At 33.9% G+C, this 21,133-nt stretch overlaps 1 protein-coding gene across 1 annotated transcript in view; it reads left to right on the plus strand.

The window, feature by feature from the left end:
* The window catches only part of LOC149787832 (uncharacterized), a 69,643-nt gene that overhangs the window by 25,523 nt on the left and 22,987 nt on the right, over window positions 1-21,133 (plus strand). Inside the window, exons 3-4 of the mRNA XM_089974053.1 lie at window positions 19,011-19,132; window positions 19,582-19,706. Coding sequence (XP_089830179.1) covers window positions 19,011-19,132; window positions 19,582-19,706 — 247 coding nt within the window. The remainder of the gene's footprint in view (window positions 1-19,010; window positions 19,133-19,581; window positions 19,707-21,133) is intronic.

A 21,133-nucleotide genomic window follows, 5' to 3' on the forward strand; every position in this document is an offset into this window, starting at 1 on the left:
AACATTGCATATATATTTCTGATTGAACGACAGTTGCTGATTTGAAAGTCTTCTTTGAAAGAGTTAAGCATGTCTGAGCATAGATGATGATGATGATGATGATGATGATATAAAGCATGCAGTTTGACACGGTATAACATTGTTGTTATATAAATGTCTTTGCCATTGTGCACAGGGCCCAGCGAGCTATTATTGATCTATCGACAATTGTCAATAAAACCACATGCCACCTATCCACTGAAATAAAAGTACAAATTCATTCAAATATGTTGACATAATTATTAATAATTCGTCATTAGGCGACAAATAATGCATCATTTCTAAAATTTAAGTCGACATATCCATTTGTTTATATCGACGTAATAAAGGGGTCACTCGACCAATGTCCGTGTTAATGCCAACTTATGCCATCTGTGGTGGCAAATGTCTGCTACTTATCCTCTTAAATGAGTCGTCTTACTCTTTCTAATTTGTCGACATAACTACAAATAAGTCGTCTATTGACGCGAAATAGTCGACTACTTTAAATCTTGAGGTGAAATAATGTTTTCTCTGTGTTGACTTATTAACAGGATAAGTTAACCAACGGTCGTATGAATGTCATCATATGCTATCCGTATAAACCACTTGCATTACCCAAATAGTTTGCCATAGCTATGACAATAAGGCGACATAATTAAAATACGGACAATGTTAATAATTATTCATGAATCGGTAAATGTCAGGCTGTCACAGTGTTTTCTTTCTAGTTTCATGTTTGTCGTCACGTGTTGCAGAGAGAAGGTTGCTTCAGTACATTAGTTCAAGTTGTCTTGTATTGGTTTCTTACTTCAAAGGACTGTTTCAAAACAGCTGATTTTGTTACAAGTGATTTTATTTTGAAAACTCGCCAAGGATGTCGTGCATTCTTATATTCTTTTATTTTTGTATCAACTGCATTTTGAGTTATTGGCATCATGAATCCATTGGCGATCGCATCAACTCAATCAGCATTAGTGTCGTGTGGTATGGTTTCGTGTTAAACTACTTGGGGATAGATCATTGCAGGTAAGCAGGCGAGAAATCGGGTTCTGCAAAACACTTTTTGGAGATCTTGCCGAAATAACATTTCATTTTCAATATTTCACTGGATAATGTGATTTCCACTGAATTCTATACTTTTATTCATAATGATAAGAAAATAAGTAAAATCGGTCATTTGTATTTTGATTCCATGCGCTGTTTTTTTTATATAAAAAAAAACAAACAATTTTCACGAATAGCAAACAGCAAGAAAATTGCTTGTATCATTGTAGCATTTTGGCCCAATATTTTCTTTTTATAGATATTGAGGAATTTGTGATTTGGATGGAAACACAACCGCTCTCCTTTCTAAAACATTATCCGATATTAGAGAAAAGTGCATTGTCAAATGAATTAGTGAGTATAATAATTTTCAATTTAGAAAAAAGTTTAAAATATAGTTGTTCTTTTTAATGTGAGCTTACGTGCACGGGCAATTGCTTTCGTATTGAATTCGAGGGACAATCGTTTCAGTTTTCATGCTCAGTTAGATTTGAAAGGTGTCGTATATGACTGTGACATAATGAAGTGATACAAACAAGTAAAGGAATACGCTAATACGTAAACTAGCGTACAGAGATACCGAGGGAGGAGGGGAGAAGGTACTGTAGCCAAATAATCACAAATTGGGTGGTAGATATCCCTTCTAAATGTAGAAGGAAAAGAAATTGTAAATATGGGCGATGCATGGAAAAGGATACCTTGAAAGTTCAGGGATTTATTTCATATAAAGTAGTGTTGAAAATTCCCTAAAATTCTCACAAGACGCCCAGAGATGGAACTTCAGAAAGTCACCTGTCCGATCAAAATGTTACATGACCTGAATGACCAATTTAGCGGACATGGGATATACTTTCGACTAGTTTTCTGCATAATCATCGACTAACTTAGAAACTAAACGGGAGATAGTATTAAAATGTAACCATTATTTTTTTATTTTTTTCAAAAGTCCTTGGTCAACAGATGGTAACACTTTATAATTTTTAATTTCTCAATAAACTATACATCACCCGTCGGACGCTCGCCATAGCTTTTGACTTTTTAAAACACACTGGACCATCAAATATATCCCCCCCCCCCAGATAATCAAAGAGCATTGAATTTGTTTTTTTTTTTTTTTTTTTTTTTCTCATTGCTCCAAAATCTTCTGGTTATTACTCTTGGCAACTGTCAAGCGACAAACAAGCGAAACCTTATCGGCAGTGTCTGCTGTGCGATCGGCACACTTGGCACGGGCGCACGTGGTGTTCGTTTGTAGGATATAGTACAATGACCATAATCCTTTTAGCTTTCGGCACATGGTATACATCAACACCTTATATACACACGCGGTTGCGGGTGTATGCACAATGGTGCAATACAAATAGTTCTAAGCTAGCGTTAAAGATATTTTCTTAGCAGAAATCGGCTAGCATAAAACTATGTAACTGTTCTTAATTAGTTGGAAATACATACATTTGGGAAATACAATTGTTACTTAGACGCTGGAGAGGCAGGCACTTTTGTCTGTGTATTCGGATTCACAGTTGTCGCCGTTAATGTTTATAACAAGAAACTTTTTGCAGACATACTGGATACAATTCTGTCGCGTTAAAAAAAATTGTTGCGAAGTAAAATTCTGACAGCAATTTGATCTTGCCCATTGGTCACCTAAACGACTTTGAGAAGTAAAGGCTGCAGGCTAACAAATACTCAATTTTCACTGCCTGTAAATCAATTACCTGTTTTGGGTAACTAAAGTCAACATAGTCTGGAACTCAGTCATGATAATTAATTTATCCTCTACAGCCAGTGAGTAGAGATTATTAATCGTAGAAACTACTTTGTGCTGCCGAGAGAAGTTCCGAATAAATACGCATTCGTTATTGTAATCGTTAATTTATTCGTATCGAAATTATCTTACAAGGACTTCCAACCATAACGGTTACTATTGATACACCTCCGATAACAAATCAGATTGGAGTACCTATCATAGTCGCCTCTTTTTGCAATTTCAGCAACACCAAAGCAAACAGTGGTCTCAGCGGAAAGTCCACAAATAGCATCTACGTTAAACATATGCTTGTAGTTTATTGGTAGCACTGTTCTCTTCATGTTTCGCTTCGATCATTTTCTGAGGTCGTTAACAATGAGGGTCTGTCATGGTTCTTCTATTATAAATGTGATCGCGAAGTGTAATTGTTCATCAGGCTTGATCAGGTGTAACATGCACACACACACTTCTAACCAGTTACACTTTTCTTTACTGGCACAACTGTCATTCAATCATAGATAACACGTACTTGGAGAATTGTTAATTCTTCGGCATTTGTGCATTCTGGGATACCATATTAACTTAGAAAAATATTGATTGCACAACTCGTTTTTGTGTCTGAAACGACTGTACTCGTCTTCGCCCAAGAACTGCTAAACGGACACTTGTGTCCTTGTTGAATAAAGTAGAGTTCTTTATCTTCCTGATTCGGTCAATGTTGTTTTAACATAGTCAACGGGGAATGCAGCCGGGTAGAAACGTTGGTGAACTCAACCTAATCGTTGCAGAAACAATCCATGAATGTTTTTATGTCTGGCTGTGCAGTCAGTGATTGTGCCTTACAACCAGGCTTCGATATGGCATTGATACAGTAGGGTGGTCCCAACTGTAGCGTATACAAAAATCTTTAAAGCCACGAGTTTGAAGGAGATATTTATCAACAATTTGAATGTCAATGACAACATCACTGGTCACCATATACACCAACCTATTGGAAAATTCCACAAATTTCACCATGGCCAGAATCCATTACATATATAATGGTAAATCCTAAACACAAACGCCAAAGACAATTCATAATGCTTCATCCACAACATTTAACCTATTGTATCTCTCTATTCTTTTGCCCACATTGATCTTAAAAGAGTCTGAAACCAATACAGGTTTAAGTTACGTGTCATTAGGATTTGAGCTGAATATAAATAACTGAAGAATCTAATATGTCACTTATTTTTTATATTCACATATTGCTTCGTTGGAGCATGATCATCGTCGACTGACTCTTGCATCAGTTGAATTCAGTTTCCATTCATAATAAGGTCTACACTCACTTCATGACAGGATTAATCAATTTTCGATCTCGTATTTGTGTCCATATAATCTGCAAAAGAGGCAACCTATACAACAGCTTCTCTGATTTAATTTATATCTTTTTTTGCATGATCTGTCGTCACGGCACATCCACGTCAATTGAGGGATCGGATAGTTGCCCATATTTTGGCATTGTTTATACACTTTCGGTTTCGTCTAATACCATTTTATTGGCTTCGCCTCTTGCGTATAAGTCCAGTCCGCAAACGATAACCGCTTTGCGTTGCCGTATTGACAATCATGGAATCGGTTAGATGTTGTTGAGCAACTTCACTGACGATTTTACTGAATGGTGCAGACATTATTTACGTTGATGAAAATCTAATCAACCTTGGTTCTGCCTGCGGTGCTCGAGTCACTAATTGTCATAGTCGATTTCGAATCTATTGAACCGCTTGCAATCCCAGAGTTTACAACCGATCCACTGAAACGTTTTTGATCCTATTAAGGATTCCGCGGAAAGAAAGTGGCTCGAGGTGTCCTACTGCTGTATCTCTCTATACGACCATTTGGATTATAATAATGGGCTTACTACGACTAGCCATGTCATGCGGGTCATGTAACATAGGGACCTCCTATCAAGGGCGGGGTCTTGTATCTATTGGAAAATTCCGCTGCAAGAGGTATGTCGCATTAAAACTACTTTCTAATATGGTAAAGAGCGAATGCCTAAGATCACGGCGAAGACATCATCGACATGTTAAACCAGGGCGGTTGAGAACATCTCGCAGTTAAGACGACATAGTCTTGGCCGGGGTTCCCATGGATTCTAGAAATATGTCGAACCAGAGCGGCGATTTTTTTGGGTGGCCCTCTTTTTTCAGCAGTACGTGTTTAGGGCGGCATAGTTTTGACCATAGGTATTGCCAACGTCTTGAAGCGACAACATAACGTTTTTACATTCTTCTTCTGCCACCATCCTTTGCCTGACTTGCAACAACAGCCAATGACCTCAACTTGTAAATACATAGCGGTGCTCTCATTGCCAGGTGCAATTCCGTCTAGCAACAAGAATTGCAAGCTTAAAGGTTCGAGTTTTTTCAGAGTCCAAGATACTTAAAACAAAGGAGGAAAATCGAAATAGAGCCGAACGGTTAGCGGATTCGAGCAGATTACCATCTTGGTCAGTCAGCATTAAGTGCAGATCCTGGGACTTTTGCATGATCCAGAGTAAAGCTATAGAGCATGAAACCAGGATTAGCCTTCTCGAATCCACGTAGGAGCGGATCATCCCAACAGATGGCGCAGGCTTGAGTTTGCTGTGTGAGCGCGATAGGTGGCTAAGCTTACCTTCATTAGCTGCCAAAAGTTTTGGCACATTGACAACGATGCTAATAATTGTGTCGTCGCCCTTCCGGACTGTAATCTGCCGCTGGATTTCCTGGTTTACATCATTTATTTCGTAGGGACCCGTTGGCAGGTTACGGTATTCCAGGTGGCGCTGTTTAAGGAGGTAAACAAAAGTATTGCTTGCCAAAAGGCCGGACACATATGTTGGGTTAGCTGAAGTATACTCGGAGAGATTCCAACACAATCGCAGTGTCTCTTCCCTTGGGGCCTCAGTTGGCGACCAAACGATGACCTTTACAAGCTTGCTGTTGGTGGTGGGAAGGTGAGCGCCCGTATGCTCCTCGTCTTTCCGCAGGCAGGTTGATACGTCCTCGTTTATCTGCTTTAATATTTTTGCACTTATTCTCTTCTCGCGGTGACTGTTCGTTGTAAAGATGATCATGCCGATAGTGTATTTGTATGAGTTACAAACCTCGTCTTGATGCTCTTTAATAAGCACTTTATATACACTTTATATACAGCATAGACCATGACATGATCCTTTATCATGGGTTGACAGATCGCGCTAGTTTCGTTGACGTGCTCAATGGACATGTTGCAAGCCCGGAAAGATTCAGCGTTTCAAGTGGTTTGGCCTGTTTATCCTTGCAGCTGTAGCAGAGGCTCTTGCTTTCACTGTTAGCTGCATATCCTGCGGTTGGCTGACTGGCCATCGCCTGTGTGCGCCTCTACGCTTTGCCCTTCGGGCAAGTAGGCTCTAACGTTTAATATAAAGGGCTACTTGTCTTCTTTTTCCCAAATACCTATCTAAACACCCACTTAGGACAATTCTAACCTGGTTAGAGATCCCAGACACTGGCGGTATGGTTTCGCATGTTTGTAGTACTGTCGTTGCCAAGAGTTACAGTCCGGTAAACTGGAGCAAAGCAAAAAATTACATGTTCTTGTGTCGGGCTCTGTGGTCCACCGCGGAGAACAGCGCCGAGATGCAGCGCATCAAAGGCATACTAGTTACTGATGATTTGTTGGACAAGCAAAACACCAAGAACATCCGATCAAAATTTTGCATGACACGAGTGATCACTTTAGGGCATATTTTAGGGATTAAATAACGGTCACTATTGAGCCTCGCCATTGCACCGTTGTTGACTAATGCCACCTTGTCCGCTGGAGCGTAATCTGTTTCGTCTGCTTTTGTGAGTTTCCGACAATTACAATTAGGGCTTTTCCGCGGAGAAAGTATCGCAAGGTGCCTTGTGCCTGCAGCTCGACACGACCCTTTTGATTTGTAATATGGGATTAGTATGAGTAGTATTACGGGTTGCATATACTTCGGTCACGGAGAACAGGGGATTTTTGTTAAGGGGAGGGGTCTTTAACGTCTTGGAAAAATGCATTTGGAAGAAATATGTAGCCTTAAAACTATCGTGTAATATGGCCATCTTGTTCTGTCGGCCTTGAAACAACTCCTGCCCATCAGCCAAGACGTTTGCAAGTTTCTGTAGTGCTAATAGAAACATGCGGGAACGAGGCATCGCGGGCTCTCTCTGACTCAACGCTTTCATCTGCGCAAAATTAAAATAATGTCCTGGAGACTACGCGTGTTAAACAATTTCAAAAAGAGTTTTACTTTTTAATTTAATTTAATTTATTATTTGAATTACTGAATAAAAGGGTGCCATTGTATTGGGAGCGAACCTAGAAATTTTTAATTTCTTTAGGTTTTTTCGTTTTACTTTATTCTTATCTCGACAGCTTCAGTTTTAAAGCTCTGTGATGAATAGTTTTATATTTTCAGTATGTAAGCGTCTTTCTTCCTTTGCGTTGATTAATGGATTACTAATCAGCCATCTTTTCAAATTTGTGATGGATGGCATAACTTTTTTTGGATCATAGATGCTTGGTCTTTTAGAATTTTTTTTTTACTGGTCGCCTATTATCGTTCGGAAAATAGATTTGATGGTTTAGGGATTTTGAAAAATAAAATATGGAGGATCACCATCGGGTGATGTTGTGTTTATTGACAAATTAAATATTATAGAATGTCACTTACTGTTGGCTTAGAACTTTTGAATAATAAAAAAAATTAAGGTTACATTTTGATACTATTTTCGGTTAATCGTTGGTAGTCGGTGATTAGGTAGAAAACTAGTAAAAAGTATATCCATGTCCGCTAAAGTAATCATTCAGGCCATGTAACATTTTGATCGGATATGTAACTTTCTGATGTTCCCATCCCTTGGGTCTGGTGAGAATTGATAGGGAGTTTTCCACACTGCTTATATAAAATATAAGGTATTGTTCCCATCCCTGGGGTCTGGTGAGAATTTATAGGGAGTTTTCCACGCTACTTACAAGAAATAAATCTCATAACTTTCAGGCTATCTTTGATCATGCATCTCTCGTATCAAGAACATTTTTTCCTTTTACATTTAGAAGGGATGTCTACCACCCGATTTGTAATTGACCCCCGCCTCGGGTGTCTCTGTACGCTAGTTTGCGTATTAGTGTGTTCGTTTCCTTGCTTGTATCTCTCCATACATATCACTGTCATACTCGGCCCCCTTCAAATCGAACTGAGCATGAAAACTAAAACTAAGAAGAAAAAGAATATTTGAAACATGTTTAAAAATTTAAGACAAAAGGAGATCCTGTAAAACATCGAATAAATGAATGTTATTTCTAGCGGTCTAAAAAAGATATCGTTTGCAGTTTGTTTTTTACTTACTGAAATTTAAAAAAATAAAACAAAATAACAGCGCACGGAAACAAAATTCAAACGGCCGATTTTCTTTATTTCCTAATTTATTGATCATAAGTATAGTAGTCAGTGGAAATCACATTATCCAGTGAAATATTGAAAATGAAACGTTATTTCGGTCAGATCTTTAAAGAAATGTTAACTCGATATCTGACCTGTTTACCTGCAATGACGTATCACGGAATCTAACATAACAAACAGTTTAACACAAACCTATACCACACGACACCTACGCTGATTGAGCTGATGCAGTCGCCAATGGATTAGTGATGGCAATGACTCAAAATGCAGCTGATAAAAAAATAAATGACTATAAGATTAAGCAACATCCTTTTCAAAACAAAATCACTTGTTAGAAAATAAACGGTTTTGAAATGGCCATTTGAAGCAAGAAACCAGCACTAGACAACTAGAACTAATGGACTGAAACAACTATCTGCGACACTTGAAGACAAACAGGAAAAAAGAAGAAAACACGGTAACAGTCTGACATGTACCGAATTATGATCAATTAATAATATTTACATTATTTTAATTCTGTCGTGTTATTTTTAAGGTATGTGGCGACTTAGGTTTAGGCGGATGGCACATGTTGGCATTAACACGACCTTTGGTTGGGTAATGCAGTGGCTTAGGCCGATGACACATGTTGGCATTAACACGACCTTTGGTTGGGTAATGTAATGGTTTAGGCGGATGGCACACGTTGGCATTAACACGACCTTTGGTTGGGTAATGCAATGGTTTAGGCGGATGGCACATGTTGGCATTAACACGACCTTTGGTTGGGTAATGCAGTGGTTTAGGCGGATGGCACATGTTGGCATTAACACGACCTTTGGTTAACTTAAACTCATTATATAGATTAGTAGATTTACTTCGCGTCAAAAGACGACTTATTTGTTGTAATTTAGACAAATTTGAGTAAGACGACTTATTTGTTGTAATGTAGACAAATTTGAGTAAGACGACTTATTTGTTGTAATGTAGACAAATTTGAGTAAGACGACTTATTTGTTGTAGACAAATTTGAGTAAGACGACTTATTTGTTGGAATGTAGAGAAATTTGAGTAAGACGACTTTTTTGTTGTAATTTAGACAAATTTGAGTAAGACGACTTATTTGTTGTAATGTAGACAAATCTGAGTAAGACGACTTATTTGTTGTAATGTAGACAAATTTTAGTAAGACGATTTATTTGTTGCAATGTAGACAAATTTTAGTAAGACGACTTATTTGTTGCAATGTATACAAAATTGAGTAAGACGATTTATTTGTTGCAATTTAGACAAATCTGAGTAAGACGACTTATTTGTTGCAATTTAGACATTTTTGAGTAAGACGACTTATTTGTTGTAGACAAATCTGAGTAAGACGACTTATTTGTTGTAATTTAGACATTTTTGAGTAAGACGACTTATTTGTTGTAGACAAATCTGAGTAAGACGACTTATTTGTTGTAATTTAGACATTTTTGAGTAAGACGACTTATTTGTTGTAATTTAGACAATTTTGAGTAAGACGACGTATTTGTTGCAATTTAGACAATTTTGAGTAAGACGACTAATTTTGTTGTAATTTAGACATTTTTGAGTAAGACGACTTATTTGTTGTAATTTAGACAATTTTGAGTAAGACGACTTATTTGTTGTAATTTAGACATTTTTGAGTAAGACGACTTATTTGTTGTAATTTAGACAATTTTGAGTAAGACGACTTATTTGTTGTAATTTAGACATTTTTGAGTAAGACGACTTATTTGTTGTAGACAAATCTGAGTAAGACGACTTATTTGTTGTAATTTAGACATTTTTGAGTAAGACGACTTATTTGTTGTAAATTAGACAATTTTGAGTAAGACGACTTATTTGTTGTAATTTAGACAATTTTGAGTAAGACGACTTATTTGTTGTAATTTAGACATTTTTGAGTAAGACGACTTATTTGTTGTAATTTAGACAATTTTGAGTAAGACGACTTATTTGTTGTAATTTAGACAATTTTGAGTAAGACGACTTATTTGTTGTAATTTAGACAATTTTGAGTAAGACGACTTATTTGTTGTAATTTAGACATTTTGAGTAAGACGACTTATTTGTTATAATTTAGACAATTTTGAGTAAGACGACTTGTTTGTTGTAATTTAGACAATTTTGAGTAAGACGACTTATTTGTTGTAATTTAGACATCTTTGAGTAAGACGACTTATTTGTTGTAATTTAGACAATTTTGAGTAAGACGACTTATTTGTTGCAATTTAGACATTTTTGAGTAAGACGACTTATTTGTTGTAATTTAGACAATTTTGAGTAAGACGACTTATTTGTTGTAATTTAGACATTTTTGAGTAAGACGACTTATTTGTTGTAATTTAGACAATTTTGAGTAAGACGACTTATTTGTTTTAATTTAGACAATTTTGAGTAAGACGACTTATTTGTTGTAATTTAGACATTTTTGAGTAAGACGACTTATTTGTTGTAGACAAATCTGAGTAAGACGACTTATTTGTTGTAATTTAGACATTTTTGAGTAAGACGACTTATTTGTTGTAATTTAGACAATTTTGAGTAAGACGACTTATTTGTTGTAATTTAGACAATTTTGAGTAAGACGACTTATTTGTTGTAATTTAGACATTTTTGAGTAAGACGACTTATTTGTTGTAATTTAGACAATTTTGAGTAAGACGACTTATTTGTTGTAATTTAGACAATTTTGAGTAAGACGACTTATTTGTTGTAATTTAGACAATTTTGAGTAAGACGACTTATTTGTTGTAATTTAGACAATTTTGAGTAAGACGACTTATTTGTTGTAATTTAGACAATTTTGAGTAAGACGACTTGTTTGTTGTAATTTAGACAATTTTGAGTAAGACGACTTGTTTGTTGTAATTTAGACAATTTTGAGTAAGACGACTTATTTGTTGTAATTTAGACATCTTTGAGTAAGACGACTTATTTGTTGTAATTTAGACAATTTTGAGTAAGACGACTTATTTGTTGCAATTTAGACATTTTTGAGTAAGACGACTTATTTGTTGTAATTTAGACAATTTTGAGTAAGACGACTTATTTGTTGTAATTTAGACATTTTTGAGTAAGACGACTTATTTGTTGTAATTTAGACAATTTTGAGTAAGACGACTTATTTGTTGTAATTTAGACAATTTTGAGTAAGACGACTTATTTGTTGTAATTTAGACATTTTTGAGTAAGACGATTTATTTGTTGCAATTTAGACATTTTTGAGTAAGACGACTTATTTAGGTGCTCAAGTAGTAGAAATTTTCCACCACAGATGGCACAAGTGTGCATTAAGACGGACATTGGTCAAATTATCCTCTTATTACGTCGACCTATGCAAATGGATATATCGACAAAAATGTTAGAAGTGCTGACTTATTTCTCCTCTTATGACGACTTATTTATAATTATATCAACACATTTGAATGAATATTTCGACTTATTTTAGTGGATAAGTGACAAGTCGTTGTCAGAAATCTGCAACCTTAGAGTAGCATCGTTTGTTGCCATCATAAAAGTGGTCAAAATACTTTGACATTATCTGTTTGACACCTTCCATGCATATTTTAACAGTATGTTATTTTGTCTGCTCATCCCCATTTTATTAGTACCGTTTTCTTGGTCAATTTTGTCCTCTAATAAATAACAATACGTGGTACTTTTGGAGTGTAATACCAAACTTCAAAAGATAAAAAAGTTATCTTATATCTTTCAGGTATTTATATTGATCGCAAATTCTATATATTGGACACATACAATTAATAGTGTGTTGAGTTTACGATCAGTATCTGCATTACACTGTTTGGTAGTTTTTAGTTTTGTTTTATTTTGTATTTAGGATTTAGGATAGCACTGGTAATCAATGTTTTGTCACAACATGAATCCATGTTAGTTAATGACATACTGTGTATATGAAAATTCAGCTCAGAAATAATATTATATCTTTTTAACGGAATGTTTGGCCTATAATACGCTAAATTAGTTACATTTGCTACTATAGTGGATGAACAAAGCCAAACAACTGTTATTCTCTTAAAGCAGAAGATCGAAGAAAAATTTTCGCCGTTGGTTTTCGAAAGCTGGCCTGCATTTCACGGTATCTACCAAGAAATTAGAATTAGAAGTGGCAACAAAATTTTGGACCAGGATGTTTGACTTTTTAAATATGGTATTGAAATTTGTAACAATCCACACAAAGTAAGATAGACTCAAGAAGTCATGTCAAGATTCAAGGACTGGTTAAAAATACCCCACGTTTGGAGAAAACTTTACTTTAACCCCCCTCCCCCCGCTTAATAATAAAGTTCCACAATGTAAATCATCTAAAATACCAACCTTAGGTAAAAGTCCATGCCCACTTCAGAGCTTTCAGTCTGCAGAATCATAATTTTTTTTAAGGAGGAAATTTAAATGGAGAAACTTAAATATTTTTATTAAAATTACAGAGGAATCGAATTTGTTAAGTAAATATGAGGATAAAACTGACAAACATTTGCAACATAAAGGTAGACGTATCAAAGAGCAGCAACTGTTTGGATTGTAAAGCAAATTTAGAAGAATATCTTCCGTGGGACACATGGAGAGAATTGTATATGTACATTTTAAATTCTTGCGACTGCTCAGTTAGACTTGAAAATAAAGAAAAGAAGATAGAATAATATTGCAATTTTCTTTAGAACTTTCCTCGTAAATATATCTAAATGATTAAAAATCTAATCAGCATGTTATAAATAGATCGAATCTTCTATTTCTTAAAAAGAGGTATGCTTAAATTATCACTTTGGGTTCAATGCATCAGTAATTTCTTGCATTAAATGAAAACATAAAAATGGAGAGTTTGAATGTACTTTAAATTGGTGAACTTTTCTTTTAAAAAATGAATGTACGTATTTAATGATTGTCTGTGAAATTTGCTCTGAAATTTGCTTTGTAGTAGAATGTAAGAAAGAGGGCCACTTACTGGTCCAAAACCTACGTTCCATCTGAGAAGTAAGGAAAGAATCCACTTGCTTGTCACGTCAGTTTAAATTAATTCATATATCCCACACAACATTATTAAAAATTGAAAGCTAAAGAGTAAACCTACATCTGCAATGCATGCAGATCGATGACGCAGCTCCACATTATATATCTAGGCATAGCCCCGGTTACGTCATGGGATTGTACAGCTTTCATAAGAGGCAAAATGCCCAATTCATTCTTTCAAAGGTATACACTGAAGAAAAAAACCCATAAAAGAATGTGAATAAAATGGGATATGTAATACATACAAAACCACACCAGTGTTGGGGGAACGAACTCGTTTGATATGGCTCGGCTTCACGGCCTCGACATTCCTACGCCTTATCAAACTAATTATTTGTGCCCACTTGGAATAAAACACATGTGATTTTGTCTATCGATTGGTTTGGTGTATTACAGCAGATCACCACAAGTAGGTTATTTAGTGCAGAGGAATGTGTAGTCAACACCTTGCCCCAGGATGCACTACGGTAGGCGAAACACGCAGATCCGATGGTAGTGTAATACGTCAGAAGATGTCCATGACTGAATTAAACTTCTCAGTCGTTATCCATAGGATAGCATATGAACATGAATCAGCATGCCAGATCCGATGATAATGTCATTGATATATGCACAAATACAAGAATCTAACCTTTTCAAGTTATTGGACCGCATTATTACACTTTCGATCATCCACTACATTTATATTTGTTTCATGTCATGATCATTAATCTTGGATAACAATGCTTTTGTCCTTGTTTCGACAACGGTGCGTCGCTCTCTCCTATCATTCGACCGCATTGAACGCTACACCTTACTCAATGGTACACCGCTATACCTTCCTAACTCATTCTATGCGATATGCGTATCCTAGAAACTGTAACAAAAATGTCGTTTAACTGAAATTGTTAATTCAGGTTGTTCAATTTGTATTCCCGGTAGAAATGACGATAATACTGTTTGTATTTTTTAAGATGTTTTATTCAAATGATTTAATCTGAATTAAGGATATTTGATTGTTAATTTCTAGCGACAGTCGTATTTTAGTCTGTTACTCACAAGAATAAAACCCCGACGACTCATTTATCTGCAAAAAGTCGTATATGACAAATCATCTGAATAATACTGAATCTTGAAAGATATTGGTCCAAACATCATTGGGTTCCATTAAAGCCAGATAATATGGACGTTTCATCACATTATGAGCCATGTAATTTCTCCTTCCGACTGAGAAACCTGGTAATTTTTTACGTGTACGTATTGGTTTAATATTGATTGGCGACATTCGTGGGTCAACCGATTTCAGTCGAAAGCTGGAACACCATATTTGAAGACATCACCTTTGTAGACTTAAGAAGCCACCACCACACTGTCGGATTGTCTTCAGCCCGATTTCGCCATTCAAAGTATTCCAGCGCTTCACCAATATTCATTCGAGTCTTATTTTTATCTAATGCACCTTTTTTCTTATCTGATTCGCTTAAACAAGTGGGCTTTGCCTCTCTTTCCCTCTCGAATAAATTTGTGCACCACGTGGGAATGTTATTCTGATTAGAAGAGACACTAATGGATTTTGTCAGTGTATCACATCATTACTTTTCGAGCATTCCCGCAAAAGAACGGAATTATGAGCTACTTCCTTGACTGAATAAAGGGGCCGCACCTCTTAATTTTAAACTGAATATTTGAACGTTGTTTAAACCTAAGATCTTGATTATTTCAGAGAATGTTAATGTCAGTAAGCTTTTTTTTAAACAAAATCATTTCCTTCCTTCCAAACTTTAGTTAGATTTGAAAGAATGGTGAAATTCATATTAAACAGCGTAATTGGGGCTTTAAGTGGAGTTCACTTAGAAGTGAGAGCACGTCTCTTGTGAGTATAACAATCGCGAGTTATCCATCAGATCAGTATCAGACTGAACTGAATGTCATTGAATGCGCAGAGGAAAAGGGAAATTTGGTCAGTTTATTGTATATGTCACAAAAGGGATAATTTAAAACACTGTGTAAAGTGGATAGGAAGCAAAGGAATAATTTCAACAGGGTATAAAATAAGTTGACAGAGAAAAGGGTTAGATAAATTTTTTGTGTAATTAAGGAAGAGATGTAAGAAATGAAAAATTAAGCGTTATATATGCAGATGTTTCTACTGAACATTGCTACGTAATCTGAAAAGGAGAAATAAACAAATTACTTTATACCTGAATTGTAAAATTTTGTATACCCCTCCCCCCAACAAGAATGGTATAGTTTGCCTTGCATACTAATTGTGAAGTACAGGGAATAAGCTCTGATTCATACTAACAAATAAATGACACATGTTCCATGCTGTGTCATTACCGAGGTGGGCACATATAGTTTATTACAGCAACGAGAAAAATGCAGATGAATATTTACTGTTCATGCAAACTCTTAATTTTTGCCATTTAATATTTTGAAGAAAAAAATAAGCAAGAAACACTTATAAAGATTTTCGTTTCAACACAATGTCATAATGCATTAATCTTTGATAAATAATGATTTGATAAAGTATTTAATGACTTTGTGTATGATTTAATAAGGTATTTGAATGACAATGCATGATTTAATAAAGTATTTGAATGACATGGTGCATGATTTAATAAAGTAATTGAATGACAATGTATGATTTAATAAAGTATTTGAATGACATGGTGCATGATTTAATAAAGTATTTGGATGACACAATGCATGATTTAATAAAGTATAAGAATGACATAATGCTCGATCTAGTAGAGTATCTGAATGACACAATGCATGATTATTAAAGTATTTGAATGACATAATGCATGATTATTAAAGTATTCTGAATGACACAATGCATGATTTAATAAAGTATTTGAATGACATGGTGCATGATTTAATAAAGTATCTGGATGACACAATGCATGATTTAATAAAGTCTAAGAATGACATAATGCTCGATCTAGTAGAGTATCTGAATGACACAATGCATGATTATTAAAGTATTTGAATGACATAATGCATGATTATTAAAGTATTTGAATAATATCGTGCATGATTTAATAAGGTATTTGAATGACTTCGTGCATGATTTAATAAAGTATTGGAATGACATCGTGCATGATTTAATAAAGTATTTGGATGACATATTGCATGATTTAATAAAGTATTTGACTGATATCGTGCATGATTTAATAAAGTATTGGAATGACATCGTGCATGATTTAATAAAGTATTTGGAAGACACAATGCATGATTTAATAAACTATTTGAATGACACAATGGATGATTAATAAAGTATTTGGAGGACACAATGCATGATTAATAAAGTATTTGAATGACACAATGCATGATTAATAAAGTATTTGGAGGACACAATGCATGATTAATAAGGTATCTGAATTACAATGCATGATTTAATAAAGTATTTGAATGACATCGTGAATGATTTACTTAATAAGGTATTTCTGAATGACAATGCATGATTTAATAAAGCATTTGAATATGACAATGCATAATTTAATAAAGTATTTGAATGACATCGTGCATGATTCAATAAGGTATTTGAATGACATAATTTGTAATTTAATAAAGTATTTGAATAACACAATGCATGATTTAATAAAGTTTTTAAATGACATCGTGCATGATTTAATAAAGTATTTGAATGACATCGTGCATGATTTAATAAAGTATTTGAATGACATAATTTGTAATTTAATAAAGTATTTGAATAACACAATGCATGATTTAATAAAGTTTTTGAATGACATCGTGCATGATTTAATAAAGTATTTGAATGACATAATTTGTAATTTAATAAAGTATTTGAATAACACAATGCATGATTTAATAAAGTATTTGAATGGTATCGTGCATGATTTAATAAGGTATTTGAATGACATAATGCATGATTTAATAAAGTTTTTGAATGACATCGTGCATGATTTAATAAAGTATTTGAATGACATCGTGCATGATTTAATAAAGTATTTGAATGACATAATTTGTAATTTAATAAAGTATTTGAATAACACAATGCATGATTTAATAAAGTATTTGAATGGTATCGTGCATGATTTAATAAGGTATTTGAATGACATAATGCATGATTTAATAAAGTTTTTGAATGACATCGTGAATGATTTAATAAGGTATTTGAATGACATAATTTGTAATTTAATAAAGTATTTGAATAACACAATGCATGATTTAATAAAGTTTTTGAATGACATCGTGCATGATTTAATAAAGTATTTGAATGACATAATTTGTAATTTAATAAAGTATTTGAATAACACAATGCATGATTTAATAAAGTATTTGAATGACATCGTGCATGATTTAATAAGGTATTTGAATGACATAATGCATGATTTAATAAAGTTTTTGAATGACATCGTGCATGATTTAATAAAGTATTTGAATGACATAATTTGTAATTTAATAAAGTATTTGAATAACACAATGCATGATTTAATAAAGTTTTTGAATGACATAATGCATGATTTAATAAAGTATTTGAATGACATAATTTGTAATTTAATAAAGTATTTGAATAACACAATGCATGATTTAATAAAGTTTTTGAATGACATCGTGCATGATTTAATAAAGTATTTGAATGACATAATTTGTAATTTAATAAAGTATTTGAATAACACAATGCATGATTTAATAAAGTATTTGAATGGTATCGTGCATGATTTAATAAGGTATTTGAATGACATAATGCATGATTTAATAAAGTATTTGAATGACATCGTGCATGATTTAATAAAGTATTTGAATGACATAATGCATGATTTAATAAAGTATTTGAATGACATCGTGAATGATTTAATAAGGTATTTGAATGACATAATGCATGATTTAATAAAGTATTTGAATGGTATCGTGAATGATTTAATAAGGTATTTGAATGACATAATGCATGATTTAATAAAGTATTTGAATGATATCGTGCATGATTTAATAAAGTATTTGAATGACATCGTGAATGATTTAATAAAGCATTTGAATGACATAATGCATGATTTAATAAAGTATTTGAATGACATAATGCATGATTTAATAAGGTATTTTTGAATGACAATGCATAATTTAATAAAGCATTTGAATGACACAATGCATAATTTAATAAAGCATTTGAATGACACAATGCATAATTTAATAAAGTATTTGAATGACACAATGCATAATTTAATAAAGCATTTGAATGACACAATGCATAATTTAATAAAGCATTTGAATGACACAATGCATAATTTAATAAAGTATTTGAATGACACAATGCATAATTTAATAAAGTATTTGAATGACATAATGCATGATTTAATAAAGTTTTTGAATGACATAATTTGTAATTTAATAAAGTATTTGAATGATATCGAACATGATTTAACCAAATATTTGGATGACACAATGCATGATTATTACATTATTTGAATGACATAATGCATGATTTAATAAATATTGGAATGACATCGTGCATGATTTAATAAAGTATTTGAATGATATCGTGCATGATTTAATAAAGTATTTGAATGACACAATGCATGATTTAATAAAGTATTTGGATGACATATTGCATGATTTAATAAGGTATTTGAGCTACAAAGGAAGTGTCCTGTACAAGACAAATGAGTAACGCACACGAGGTATTTATGACTTAGCCTTTAACAGGTGTTCCGGTTCGTTCCCAATGATATGATAGAATTGGTCGGTATTATTTCGTTTGATTTATTTTCATATTAGGCCCTGGCTGGAGAGACAGTGAAGTTTGCAAAGTCCCAGATTATTCTAGATAGGACTGAGGAAAAACTCGAAAGGGAGTTAGAGAGAGAAAGACAAGGACCGCCCAATAGTAAAATTGGAAGGTAAATTATCTCTCCGCCCACTGATAAGGAAATAAGTTAGTTCTCTATAGATGTTTGGAATGTTTTACTGACTTATGAGTTTTGCATGTATTTTGCTATGTACCCGGTATAAATTTGAAAAAAACTTGGACATTACTCTCCCACCCCCAAACGTTTGCTCTTTATCAAATATAATTTAAAAAAATAGGGCCCTATTATAAGAATAGTAAACTTTAAGAAAACGATTATTATAATCCATTTATAAGCGAACTCCTGCATATTAGATAAATATATTTGCACAGAATAATCATGCAATAGGCTTTTATACAATAATAATTCTTCCCTTAGCATTGACAGTTTAATGTGACATTACAGTTATAATCCTTTATGAAAAAGAAAATGCCTTGCAAATTTAACGAGACCAGGCTTGTGAGATTTTAAAATCTTGTTCTTTTTTCTTTTTTATACAGACTTCGGCGCATGGGGGAGAAATTTCTGCATGCAAAGTTTGTCCTGCTGTCAGTGGTCTTGTTGAACATAATCGACTGCACGCTGGTTTTGGGAGAGCTGATGCTGGATATTAAATACGTAACAAGTAATCAGTCCATACACCAGCGACATGTTCCGCTATTATATTTTTCTTGTCACTTTATTACCGAGAGATTACTGTTGTATGCATTTTCTTGTTTTTCTGTGTGAGACTCATCTTATTAGGTTATCAATCTTAATTTCAATGTTCATGCGTGGGGAGAGAGAGAGAGAGAGAGAGAGAGAGAGAGAGAGACTTCTTAAATGATAAATGACCTATTTCAAATTACCTGTTCTCGTATGAACATTTTAGGAAGGAAAGAACATATGTATTTCTCAAATGTTAAATCAGTGTTTTTATTCATGCGACTTATTTTGATTTGTCATTTTCATTAAGTGGGATGTGGAATTGGAAGACTATTATGATCTCATATACATAGATAAATAGATAGATACACATCCATCCATCCATCCATCCATCCATCCATCCATACATACATACTGGAATCTCGGATTTACGAGGGGTATTTGTAAGCTCTGAATATTTTATTATAACTGTTTCTTTGAACCGTTTAATAAATTTAATGCTGATTGATAGACAAAATAACGTTCTCTAAAATATGCAGTTGCACTTGCAGCACGCCGAACAACTGCATATATATGTGAGTAACGAACCTTAGATAAATAGCAGTGACATAAAAATGCCAGAGAAGGAGGACACTTCTGTTAAAATCTTTACTCTCAGGGTAGTCTCTGTTTGATATCAAGCTCGAATTAGTTAAAGTTTACACATGTAGTTTTATGTCATATCATACAATTCTGAGGTGGTTTCATCAGCTTAAAGATGACCGCGAATTCATGGAAGATGACTCACGTTTTGGAAGACCGATGTAGGTATTGTGAAGGAAGCAATTAATGACGATGCTTGATACACCGTGGAAGATACTCTGTTATCAGGGGCATTCATTCATCATCTGTTTTCAGTATACTGAAGAATTATCTGAAGCTCAGAAAGGTTTGTGAAGATTGTGTTTCGAGTCTATGCTAAAAAATTAAGTAACAGAAAAGAGTGAAAACAACAAACTTTGTAAAATTTAACAACTAATTTATTCCCAAGGCTACACAGTAAAAAAAAATAAGAAAAAAGAACTTACGGTGTTGCAAATTAAATCCAAATTGTAATCCAAGAATTAAAAACACAAGTCATATCAATGAAAAGTTCTAAGTGAATCACATTTCAAATCACGATGAAAATCCAAGATTTAAGCGATGACGTATGCAATAATCAGCGTTGTACTGATGTGTCAACATTCTCATGTTGAATCAGAGAAAATATCCAGTTTTCTTTTAATTCTATTTAAATTTCGGTAAATGTCCTTGTCCAATAATTAATTTAGAGCACTTTAGTATTTCCAGGGAAAACAATCACTTGAAATTCAATAATTTGAAGAAAATAACAATTCATCCCCAAACTGGACACAACAAAAACAACTT

Source organism: Sinohyriopsis cumingii, chromosome 11, assembly GCF_028554795.1.
Source record: "Sinohyriopsis cumingii isolate HCF-2022 chromosome 11, ASM2855479v2, whole genome shotgun sequence".
NCBI lineage: Eukaryota > Metazoa > Mollusca > Bivalvia > Unionida > Unionidae > Sinohyriopsis > Sinohyriopsis cumingii.